The 13,034-nt window shown below is 44.0% G+C and overlaps 2 protein-coding genes across 3 annotated transcripts in view; both read left to right on the top strand.

Annotated features, from left to right (window-relative positions):
- Window positions 1-13,034, top strand: part of LOC142572419 (solute carrier family 22 member 7-like) — a 115,178-nt gene that overhangs the window by 2,193 nt on the left and 99,951 nt on the right. The window lies entirely within an intron of this gene.
- The window catches only part of LOC142572421 (solute carrier family 22 member 12-like), a 34,454-nt gene continuing 27,233 nt past the window's right edge, over window positions 5,814-13,034 (top strand). Inside the window, exons 1-4 of one of the 2 annotated variants that reach the window (XM_075681518.1) lie at window positions 5,814-5,902; window positions 7,891-8,050; window positions 10,318-10,486; window positions 11,597-11,726. In XM_075681518.1, the coding sequence (XP_075537633.1) occupies window positions 8,011-8,050; window positions 10,318-10,486; window positions 11,597-11,726 (339 nt within the window). In that variant the 5' untranslated portion in view covers window positions 5,814-5,902; window positions 7,891-8,010. Of the gene's footprint in view, window positions 5,903-7,890; window positions 8,051-8,084; window positions 8,204-10,317; window positions 10,487-11,596; window positions 11,727-13,034 lie in introns of those variants that run through there. The other variant, XM_075681519.1, reaches the window with a different exon arrangement.

Here is a 13,034-nt window from a genome sequence, read left to right as displayed (position 1 = left end):
TGGGCTTTGTCGTGGAGCATGACCTCCCTCGTCAATCTTCCACGTCGTTCGTTCTTGATTGCGATACGCAGCCGATCCGGCGTTTCACAATATCGGAAATGATTGATAGTCACTCCAGGTTTAGCAAATTTGATCAGTAATGGCCCCTGACGTTAAAAAAAAAGTCAACAACACCTTTGCGGCAGAAATGACAGCCTTTGCTTTCTTTGGGAGTGGTGAATTCGAATATTTCCACTGTAAGCTTTGTCGTCGTGTTTCAGGCTCGTGTAGTAGGGACAATAGGGACACCATAATTCGTCCCCAGTCGCAAGTGTAGACAAGGAGTCGTCACCCTCATTGTTATACATGATCAGATGAGTCAAGGCAGTACCGAACCTCTCCGTATTCTGACGGTGGTTCAAAATCTTGTTCATCCATTGCGCACGTAAGAGCCGATAACCGAGATGTTCATGAATTATGGTGTGAACTGAACTCTGATTGATATTTACACGCTTTGCCAGTTCATCGATGCTCATCATACGTTCTTGTCTAATCAGCTCATCAACCTTGCAATTGTGTTGGGGGTGATTACACGGTGGCTTTGGCGCAGTCATGGATCGTCTTTGCAACTTTCACGCCCTTCTTTCAACCGTTTACTCCAACGCTTCACAGTGGCCAATGAAATACAATGTTACCATAAATGAGAGATGCCTGTGTGCTACGCGCATGCCTCGCAGATAATGAACCGAAGCATTATTGCGCGGGATGGGTTGGCTCCATTTCATTTGACTCGCCCTCGTACATTGGAAATGCAAAGATAAAATGGAATATACAAATGCGAAGATACAGCCTGATAAAGGGCGAAAAAGTGTCATTGGAAACAAAGTTCGCTGCACGCATACACAACATTCCACAACAAGATATTCAAATATACGTATAAGTCTCCGATAAATGTACGTATCTAAGCGATTGGCAACTACGGCGTCCATTCTAGGAACGCTAGAGGAGAGATGCTGGTAGAATTCGCGGAAAGGAATAAGTTGCGAATAAAGAACACCTTCTTCAGGAAGCGTAGTAACAGAAAGTGGATCTGTAAAATCTCTAATGGTGAAACAAAAAATCAAATAAACTTCATGCTTTCTGCCAATTCCAGCATAGCGAAGGATGTTGAAGTACTATGTAAAGTGCAGTGATCATAGATTGGTGAAATCTAGGATTCACCTCAATTTGAAATGAGAAAGAATAAAATTGGTCAGGAAGAAATAGGCCAACCAAGATGCAGTAAGGGCAAGAACAGATCAATTCAGGCTGCTACTTGTAAACAAATATGGAGCCTTAGAACAGAGAGATAATGACATAGAGATAATGAATGAAACCGTAACAAGGCTGGCTTCAGATGTAGCAATTGAAGTGGGAGGTAAGGCACCAAGGCAGCGAGTAGGCAAGTTCTCCCAAGCAACAAATGACCTAATATAGAAACGACAAAGAATGAAAGTGTCCAACTCAAGAGATAAGAGAGAATTCGCGGAACTGTCAAAACTGATAACAAATGAGAAAATAAGGGATATTCGAAATTACAACGTGAGAAAGACTGAGGAAGCTGTAAAAAGTTGACGCAGCATGAAATCGGTGAGAAGGAAACTTGGCATAAGAGAAACCAAGATGTATGCCCTGAAAGATAAGCACGGTAATATCATCTGCAATGTCGAAGGTATAGTAAAATCTGCGTAATAATTCTATACTGACCTGTACAGTACCCAGAGGAGCCACGATAACTCTATTCGAAGGAGTAATGAACGGGTTGTAGAGACTCCATACATAACTAGCCATGTTGTTAGAAAGGCCTTGCAATACATGAAACGGGAAAAATGACAGGAGACGATGGAATAACAGTCGAATAAATCAGAGATGGAGGAAACATAATGCTTAAAAAACTGGCGGCTCTCTATACAAAATGTCTATCGACTTCAAGGGTCCCAGAGAACTGGAAGAATGCAAACATGATACTAATTCACAAAAATGTAGACGTTAAAGAATTGGAAAATTATAGGCTCATTATCTTACTCCTAGTATTATATAAAATATTCACCAAGATAATTTCCAATAAAATAAGGGCAACACTGAACTTTAGTCAACCAAGGGAACAGGCTGGCTTTACGAACGGATACTCTACAACGGATACATCCATGTCATTAATCAGATAATCGAGAAATCCGCAGAGTACAATCAACCTCTCTATATGGGTTTCCTAGATTATGAAAATGCATTTGATTCAGAAGAGACACCAGCAGTCATAGAGGCATTACGTAATCAAGGAGTACAGGAGTACGCTTACATAAATATTTTCGATAATATCTACAGAGATTCCACAGCTACCTTAATTCTCCACAAGAAAAGTAGGAAGATACCTATAAAGAAAGGGGTCAGACAAGGAGGCACAATCTCTCCAATGTTATTCACTGCGTGCCTGGAAGAAGTAGTCAAGCTATTAAACTGCGAAGGCTTAGGAGTAAGGACTAACGGCGAATATCTCAGCAACCTTTGGTTTGCACATAACATTGTCCTGTTCAGCAGCACTGGAGACGAGTTACAACAAATGATTGAGGACCCTAACAGACAGAGTGTAAGAGTGGTGTTGAATATTAATATGCAGAAGACAAAGATAATGATGAATAGCCGGCCAAGGGAACAAGAGTTCAGGATGGCCAGTCAGCGTCTAGAGTCTGTGAAGGAGTACGTTTACCTAGGTCAATTACTCACAGGGAACCCTTATTATGACAAGGAAATTTACAGAAGAATAAAAATGGGTTAAAGCGCATACGGCAAACATTGTCAGCTTCTGACTGGATGCTTACCATTGTCATTGAAAAGGAACGAGTAGAATCTGCATTTTACCGGCGCTGACATATGGGACAGAAACTTGGAGACTGACAAAGAAGCTTGAGAACAAGTTAAGGACCGCGCCAAGAGCGATGGAACGAATTCTAGGCATAAGGTTGAGAGACAGCAAGAGAGCGGTTTGGATCAGAGAGCAAACGGGTATAACCTATGTTCTAATTGACATCAAGAGAAAAAAATGAACGTCGGTAGGTCATGTAACGCGTAGGTTAGATAACCGGTGGACCATTAAGGTTATAGAATGGGTGCCAAGAGAAGAGAAGTGCAGTCGAGCACGGTAGAAGACTAGGTGGGGGGATGAAATTAGGAAATTCGTGGGTGCTAGTTGGAATCTATTGGGGCACGACAGGGGTAATTGGAGATCACATGGAGAGGCCTTCGTCCTGCAACGGACATAAAATAGGGTGATGATGATGATCTAAGAAGAAGTCACTCTATATAATTCGTCAAACAAGCAAAATTAACGTGTTGCGCGATTACAGATTCACAGATCACAGAATGCTAAGGCCCCACGCCCCCTCCCTCCTCTCCCCCTGATGTATCGCGCGCGAGGGAAGGCGACGCGCTTCCTCCCCGTTTTTCTCCCTTGCGCACACAAAACTGAGTTACCATCGTTGGCTCACCGATGCCACCGAGCCCGCGGGTAGCGAGAACAAGAAAATTGAAGAGGCTTAATGTGTCCTCGCGAATAAAAGTCGAAGTAGAAAAATAAATGAGAACGTAGTTACCTTTGCTGGCTTTAGTGTCTTGACATGGATGCTTTGGCGCAGGGGAAAAAATGTTTACATTCTTTTGTGTGACATGACGACACAAATAAACCAACACAACGCTTCGTCTCATCGGGCCTCGCTGCGTGCTTTGTCAGCTTGTCTGATAGTGTGTTGATCTGTTTTGTCTCGTTGTATGGTACAATGTACGACTTTAGAAAAGTCAATGCGACTTTGCGGTGAAATGTTTATAGCAATATTAAACCCACAAAGTTCCGGAATTGAAAGTCTAAAGCACGACTTTCGAAACATCAATGCACCCTTCGCATCAAAAGTTTATGAGAACTTTGTACCCACAAAGTTTCGGAATTGAAATCCATTGGATCCGTAGATTCCGCGGCCTCCACGAAATGCCGAGACGAGCCCGTTCGCTATCAAAACGCCCTTGAAACTTTGTGCTCTGGATGGGGCTCATTGCGTTATGTGACTCCCGGTGCATGAGCGCTGCTACGAAATCCAGCCCGAGTTCGCAATGTTGGCGCTGATATGTCTTTTCGAGCGTGAAAAAGACACAATCTAGAATGATTTCTGGCGCCGGCGGTTGTTTTGGTCGGCGGCGCATGACAGAACGAAAAAATTTCGTGGAAGGGGGGATGGCTGAAGCCCCATTAGTCCCCCCCCCCCGCCCCCTCGCTATGCCCCTGAACAGTATTGCTAGCACTGAGTTTCTGACAGTCATCGGTACTCGAGTCAAACATGAAGTCTACCCAGTCATAGGCGTGCATAAAGTTGGCTGAATACCTAAAAGTAGTTTTTTTGCAGCGATAATGTCTTCGATCTACCACTGGTGGTAGCCCTGCCTGACCCCGTTGTGACAAACAGAATTCATCTCATGCGCGTTGCCACAGGCTTACCACATCCATGTGATTGCACAGAACCGACCAGCGAATAATGGCATTGCCAGAAAATCTACCAGTTTTGCATTGCTGGTGACGCATGAAACAGTGGAATAATGTAAGCCATACTTCATCTGCTTCGTTTTCAGGTCCAGATGTAGAGTTCAAGGGTAAAGGAACATTATTGGAAACTAAACGCACTTTCAAATCTGAGGCATGGATTTTGAGCAAGTCCTCGTCAAGGCCGGTGGGTTCGGCTTGTTCAACAAGACCGCCATGTTGCTACTCCTGGTGCTGAGCGGCTTCCACACAGCTCTGTACGTGTTCGGCCATTTCCTAATCACGGTGACGCCGTTCAGCCAATGGTGCTTCCCGAATGGCAGCATACCATCTGTCGATGAGATAAGCCGTCTACCCAGGGGCAAGTGTCTGGACCTCCGTGCACTTTCTACATCAGAACACGCTTATCGCAATGAAATAACCGTTCAGGGATATCTCAAGTCGTGTCCTGAAGGATGGCAGTACGACCGGAGCGAGTTTTTCCAGACGATAACTATGGAGGTAAGCAATAGAAATGACAAATCACATTTATTTGCTCACGCGTGTAACGTATGCTGTCTGAGAAAATTGCCGCTCGAGAACTCTCTTACCGCCGGAAAGAATTGTGAGCTGTAGCACGCAGGGCATTTATCGTGGACCTGATGTTTTTACATATCGCCTGGAGAGCCGTTGTCCAACCAATCAGAAAAAAAGTGACGGGTCCTTCGCATTTAGTTTGTCTTGGATACATGCATAGATATTTGTAGGTAGTTCACAGACAGCAAAACGTGAGGTGTTGACTGTAAACTTTAATCCTAAAGAACATCGCAAGTATCGGTTTTCTAGTTACCAGTTGGTGAACCTTTGCCTAACTCACTTTGTAAAGCTAGATAGTTGTTTTTCTCCGGCAGGTACACAGCCTTGGACTTATAGCTGCTTATATGTTTCATTGAGGAGAATACGTTATCGCGGTTAGTGGCTCGTGACAATAAAGCTATGGCATGTCTAATTCCCATCACTTCAGATGATCTTGCAGCACCCTGATGAAATTTTTCACAGACTTGTCCCACTTGTCATGTAGAGTAAAGTATGATACTATACTTTATAAGACACGTTTCGAATGTGTCTGCTGCTAAACTATATTACCAGACACGTTTGTAAAATCAGAAACGAAGAATGCCCATATTGCTTTTGAGCAGCTATAGATCGGCCTGCACGTAAAAGCTTCCTCATTTCAGAAGCGTGAGATGGACGTGCTCTTTGTTTCGATTCTTGGCAGAACCAGTGGTTTTGTGGAGAGAGCTGGCAGTTGTACACGGTCCACACTGCATTTTGGCTTGGTTCCATGGCCGGGTACTTGATCTGCGGAACGTTATCAGATAGGTATGTACTTTAGGTATCAAGTGACTGGTGGTATAGAATATAGCTGCGTCGTGTGCATTTATTGGTTGAATAAATAGACATCTCAGAGGTCAGCTTCCTGTCAGCTGTCATATTGAAGGCGGTTATTCAGACGGAAAGCCTTCAACTGAAGCCCTCCTACTTGAATACCGCCTTTACATCGCACCTTCACACAGGTACGAGCGCAATGCAACTACTTCATCGCTCAGAATTTCAGTGACAGAACAAGCGCTTTGGTATGATCTCTCGTCAGAGCACAAAGCTTCGCGACGTATAAAGCAGCATGTATACAGCCTAATTGAAGCGTGGCCAGACATCTTTATGAAAGTTATGAAGACGAAAAGGTGCAGACCTGCTTCCTCTATTGGTTCACCATACTGACTGCTGCTTCTACTCTGTAGGCAGCATATATGTAAATATATACTCAGACTTAAAATAAACCAGTTATTTCCCATAGCAGTTTGGCTACTGCGGTATGTTTGGCACGTAAAACCACATAACGTTTATTTTCCGGCCGCATTACCGATGAAATGGCGAGTGAGGAACCGTTCAAGTCATCAGACAGCACGGTTTCTTGCTCCCGCGAGGTGTTCACTGGTCAGCTTCAGGTTGCCAGAGAACCACGCGCCTTCCACCAAGCTGTCACGGAAACATAAAGTATACAGAGAACTGACACGCAACATATAGCAAGTCGACAGACCAAGTCAGCGGCGCCGCTCGTCGTCACCACCCCCATGAGTGCAATGCCCCCCGCCCCTGTCTTACATCGCTGACTGTTCTAAAACATTATACGTGGCGAATGAGTACCGATTAAATATCAGCGGAGGTTTTAAATTATCTTGCTGGAACAAGGAACGAGCGAAGTGGGTATTTTAGGCAAGTCATGGCAGCCACAAACGTTCATTTTAATGGTTACGTTCAGCTTTCTTTGTCGTATGAGCGTCGGCAATATGCATTTATATTGAAACGTGTTTTGGAATTGTTGCTAGTACGGAAAGCGAATACAAAAACTCACAGTTAAACATATAGGAACCTGCGTTTTTAGCTGAAAATATTATAAAAATATTATCTTGCGCTTCTTGCTGTTCTGTTCTCAGTGAAATTTTACAGAAAGGTCGCATTCCGCGGGCAGAATCGTTCACTTTTACACTTGGTAGAGTTACTTGCCTGACTAAAAAAAATTCGAGATTGCCTTTGTCTATGGCAGTCGCTTCAAACACAGCGCTAGCAGCCTTTAGCATGAGCTTGTGTCACCATCTGTCGGAAGCTGAGGAAAGCAGTCGTTCCGGGAGTGTTGCTGCGTGCTCCATGGGAGCGGGCAGCACGCGGCAGCCCTCCTGGAACGGCTGCTTTCCGCAGGTGCCGACAGTCATGCTTGCCCTGCCTTCGCAGCAGCTAACTTCCCAACAGGCAATGGCGCAACTTCGCAGATTTTTTTTTAAAAAAAACCACGCAAGTAATCGTACGGGGTGTTACATTGAAGAATGTAGGCCACCAAATGCGATCTTTCTGCAAAATTAGAGCAAGTGCTGAACAACGTAGGCGCAAAATCTTTTTTAAATGAGTTTCAGCGAAAAATGTACATTCGTGTATATAGGAGGCTTCTAGTTCAAACAATGTCACTAGATAGATAGATAGATAGATAGATAGATAGATAGATAGATAGATAGATAGATAGATAGATAGACTAAACGGCGGAAGAAATAACAACTGAGCGTAAAAGCTGAAAAGAAAGCAGGAAAGCAACGCATGACCATAAGGAGCATTCCGTTTTTGGTGTTGGGCAGCAAACCGTACGTGCGTCTGGCTAACCTTCCTTCCTTTACTCTCGTCTATTTTTATGTCTGTCTCTCCGTTTTTTTTGTTGATCCTTCTTTCATGCGTTCACGTTCGTAACAAACTTCTGATCAGTGACTTTTTAATATGTTCAGTGAAATGCGCTCTCCCTAACGCATGCTTTCTTGCTCCAGTGCAGAATTGGACGGAAGAAGACTGCCGCGATATTAACGCTTATCGGAACTGGTGCCAACATCGCTGGGACGTTTTTCATCGATCTTGTGGGATTCGCAGTGCTTCGGTGTTTTACTGGCATGAGCTCACTGAGCGTTAATAGTGCGATATTTGTCCTGGGTAAGTCATGCAGATCCCTCTAATTGTTATTTTTATGGCAGCTGTCACCATAGGTAGAATGTGACATTACTAGTAGAAACGGCGGTACACCTGCTACGGACTCTGACGAGAAAAATGCATCGAACACGCAGGGACACCTTATATTGAAACAGAGTGAGTGTCAAGTTCAGTTTCATCGGCTGGCTTTAATGCCACTGTGTATATATATATATATATATATATATATATATATATATATATATATATATATATATATATATATATATATATATATATATATATATATATATATGTTGGAGTGCAAGGCCTCCAATATATCGTTCTAACACAGCTACTTTTAAACTGTTGAGCTTCTGTAACAATTTATCTATTTTTCGAAGCGGTGAAATAACAAATACTCTAATGAATATAAGCGGTGTTACTTACTTAATTAGCCCCACAAAGCACAAGCACCATTCCACCCGAAGGAAAAGTTGAACAACTTCGCCACATTTATTTCTGGCCGTGCTGTGTATGAAAAAAAAAAACTGTGAAATTTTATTTCACCATAGTAATTAGACATTACCTAGTTGGTTTACTGACATTTCCCCAAGTGAAACTACGCACAAGCTTGCCAAAAACGCTACCATGTGTATTGTGTTAAGCTTAGCTTAAGTCACCATTTTAAGGTACCAAACAGCGTATCATAAATTATATATTGTGCTTTGCGGGGTTCGCCCCACAACGCCCGACGTATTGTAAACCTATTATCAAGTCACTATACACAAGAGAGAAAATAAACGCACGTAGAAACTTTCGGATGCCCCGTACTACTATTCTGCAGCATCGTAGTGAGCAGCACAAATGTAGCAGACTGATGGCTCCCGTCACAGACGTATGACAGACCACGGGAATGACACACGGTAGTGTGCCGCCGTCGTACAGGGAGATAACTAATTTACCATGACCGTGGGTCTTACGGTTATCGTGTTCGTTGCTTCACAATGTACAACTGGTCCTGTCTTGGGCAAGGAAATGTGCGAGACCTTGTGATCCTCGACGAGGCAAAATGAGAAATTTTTGGGAAACGATCTCTATACGACTGTTTGCCTACCGCACCAAAGGAGGTTCACGCATGCACGTAGTAGATATACTGTATTTCTATTAGCGTTCCCAGAAAAAGCAAATAAAAAGGTCCTAATGGAAGAACTAGGTACTGGCTTTTTCGGTGGTGCCGTGTGTAACACACAAGCTACGACTTGAAGCCTTGGTGAACCATTTAAAGAAAGAAAAAGAAAAGTCAAAAAGCAAACTGACAGAGCACACACGGCGATGGTCGTAAACGTCGCGTATGGCTGGCAAAACGAAAACTGGATCTTCGATTATGGCGACGGTATTCAATTATCTCGCAATGTACGTATGCGCGCACAAGGGCGCCAGCAATGAACACGTATACACATTCGTGTCGAAAAAGATGCAAAAGCGAGAGCTGTACATTAAAACGCGGTCGCGGTTGTTGGCATCCAACTGCAATTATTCTGTAATTATTATTCGATTTCAAATTATTTCGGTGCCCATTGCTTCAGCATCTCTCATATACATGTTTTACTTTCGGACGTCAAAGATTGACCATAAATCGACTGCATTATAGATACAGCGCCGCCAGTTGCAGTTGCTCGCATGTTTTGCAAACGTCTAAAGCATGCCGTGGTGTCCTGGTGGCTTCTGTCTCATGTTTGCATTTGTTTCTGATAACTTTTACAAGCATCGGTACTGTGGCCTCGCGGCGAACTGCCATTTTGTTGCTATGCGGATTGCGAAGGCATGACATCAACATTAATTTGCGCTAAAATGTGGCATAGCAGTGTTGCAATATTCGGTCTACATGATCTAATGCACACTAATTGTATCTAGACATGATGTGTCTACACCTTTGTGAATTAACTGCTTGCATTATTCCCTTCATAACTTGTACCCCTATACTTTCTTCCTCTGTAGGCTAGCCGACTGACCGAGAGTCTCGTTGACCTATTTTACCTTTCATATGTTTTCCGTGTTCCTTGTAACCAGGGGTCAAATTCACAAGACTTTTCGTTCGTATAGGTGCTCTTTGGCATCGGCGGGCCGCCTTCGCTAGCATCAGGATTGGCTGAAACGTTTTCGTACCAACACTTATATATTAAGAGATCTTTGGGAATGCGGGCCTAGTACGATATGTTCCATTTACTTTTTCGTAATTGCGCTTTGCCGTGTTGCGCAACGATTCGTTTGTGTGGCGCATGACGCAGTGCTGGAGTACACAGTAGCTCAGAGAAGGACACTGGTGGCCTTTGTGTGGGCCACCGCGTGGGGACTGGTGGGCTGTGCGGTACCATGGTACGGCTACCTGACACAGAACTGGCGGGCCTTCCTCTACGGTGCAGCAATTTCCGACGTACTGCTGCTGCTTTGTCTATTGTACGTTCCTTTTTTTCATTGACAAGTCTAAGATTTCTAGGGGCTAAAGAACATGTTCTCAGCAGTCTAGAAGCAGCATAAAACCCCAAAAGAGAGCTTGCTGTTGTCGCATAAGCCAGCTGGAATGAACGTACACATCAGTGCGTACACGGGCTCAAAAAATTTGCATAGGAAGGAAGTTTGTGATCCTTGTGCCGTTACGGTTGACCCATATTTCTATTTTATACGACGGCTCATGATTGGCCGGAAATTTAGCCGCGTTCGGCTTCAATGCCCATCGGGACACGTTCAGACAGCTGTTTCATGAGTCCAGACGAAGTGTACCACGCGTGACCGCTTGGGAGACACACCTAGCGCACTGCTTAGCTTTCCTATTAGGCATTCTCATACACTAAACTTTTTTGCCCTTGCAAGATAACTACTGGTATATATTTCAATATTGTTTAATAAGGAACTAATTGTTATGCTTGACGCCCTTGTGCGACTATATTCCTCAGTTCTAATTTCTTTGTTGTTATGCGCGAGTAGATTTACCAACATCTAGGTACATGTGTTATTGTCACTGTCCTGAGAAACTTTTCAACACAAATCTGTCCCTCAGACTGTCAGACCCTTGTCAGTACCAAATTTAAGATGCTACATTTCTTCATTGCTTTTTCAAGTCTGAGAATGACAATAATCTCAACAAGCAGGTGCGAAGAACGACTTTACAGGAAACGGTGCTAAACGTATGGTTGTTGTTGCCTTTAAACTTCACGTGTTTAGGCACGGCGTATTGCGCCATGTTTGTGAATTTCCAGGCATCTGCTTGTCTAGTGCCGTACCTGTCGTGTTATCAGTCGGTAATCATTTAAATGCGGATTTAAATGGTGCTCCATTTTATGACGCAGCGTCAATACATATAAATTTCACGTTTAAGAACACAAATAGAAATCATGTGCTGTCATAATGCCGAACCTGAGCGTTGTTACAAGGCTGCCAAATTACCATTCTGCACATTCGTTTCACCATACTTCGGTACGACGAAGTATAGTGAACTTATCGCAATGTAACGTGCTTGGTCTGAAATATAAATACTGCGATTGATATGATGTGAATGTTGCACCACAGCTGGATTCCAGAGTCTTCCAGCTGGCTTGTGTCAGTTGGTCGCGTTGCTGAGGCGGTCCATTCCCTCCAGCGCCTCGCATCAAGGAATAGAAGAAACGTCACAAGAGAACAAATTTTGGAACTTTTAATTGTGAGTATTGAAACTTATAGAACATAAAAGAAAATTCAGAATTTTTTTATTTCTTGATAAACTGTACTCCATGATAAACTCGACTATAAAAGGATACTGCGTGATTCTCGACTGACAAAATAATACAGTAAAGAAATGGCGTGCTTATGACGTGTTCATAACCTCTCTACGGTTTCTCCGTTCTTTGAGTGTGACGAGTTATAAGCTATTTAACCGAGTAATTACAAATCCGCATTCTGTTAAATCTCTGAGAAAGGCGCGTGTTTTCACTCACTCGAAAGTAATTTATACGAGGGGACAAAGCTCCCTCCTATCGGCGTAAGGCTACCCAGACATAAGTGGTGACAGAGAACGCAGTGTGAAGAAACAACCCGGATGTCGTCCACGCATGCACATCTATGGTCAGCACAAAGTTCCGGTCGTTACACGTCTCTAAAGTGTATCCACGCCTTCGCAAAATCGAGGGAGCTTAAGAACCTTTCTGAATTGTACTGCCCGTTCAAAGCCAAAAGATAAGTAAGAGTGCGAATGACAGAAGACCCAGAAAGAACAACAGACAGGACGATCATTTCCTTTATTTGTCTACTGTAGTTTGCGCGCTTCCTCTTTACAGTGAAGCTGTATACATCTACCTCCCAATGCATTCGTTGTGTCCGCGGGCAACAACACAACCACTCACAGCGGGAGGCGCGCGCCGGTTGCGCCGCTGGGTTCCTAACAGCACCATCAGATGGCGCTCGCCTCCGCGCACTCGTGACAGCGGCGGTGCTGGCCGTGCGGGGGAAAAAAAAAGAAAAGAACCAGAAAACTCACCTTCGCTCATTGAGTTCGCCGCAAGCGTTTCCCGGTAAAGATTACGGTTGCATAAGCTGCAGTTGCGGGAAGCGGCAACTGCGACGATGGCATAACGGCATGAGAACAGTGGGATGTCGACGAGTGTATGATGACAATGACGCGACGACGACAGTATCACGAAACCCTTATGACGACAAATGCATGGCGAGAAGGCGATGAGGAAGCTGTAGTGGTGATGATGGCACGACTACGGCGGCATTACGACGACGGTCTGACAGTAGAGGTCTGATAGTGACTTCCTGACGATGACGGCATGACAAGGGCGGCATAATCACGATTGAATGACGACAGTATGATTACAATACAATGACGGAGAAACAGTTACATCGTTGAAACGACGAAGGTGGTATGACGACGACGGCATGAAGACAATGGGATGACACCTGCCTTGGTTGCTTAGTGGCTATGGTGTTGGACTGCTGAGCATGAGGTCGCCGGATCGAATCCCGGATA

This window comes from Dermacentor variabilis, chromosome 2 (genome assembly GCF_050947875.1).
Source record: "Dermacentor variabilis isolate Ectoservices chromosome 2, ASM5094787v1, whole genome shotgun sequence".
Lineage (NCBI taxonomy): Eukaryota > Metazoa > Arthropoda > Arachnida > Ixodida > Ixodidae > Dermacentor > Dermacentor variabilis.
The sequence above is the reverse complement of the archived record's forward strand: the minus strand, read 5'-3'. Positions and strand labels throughout refer to the sequence as shown.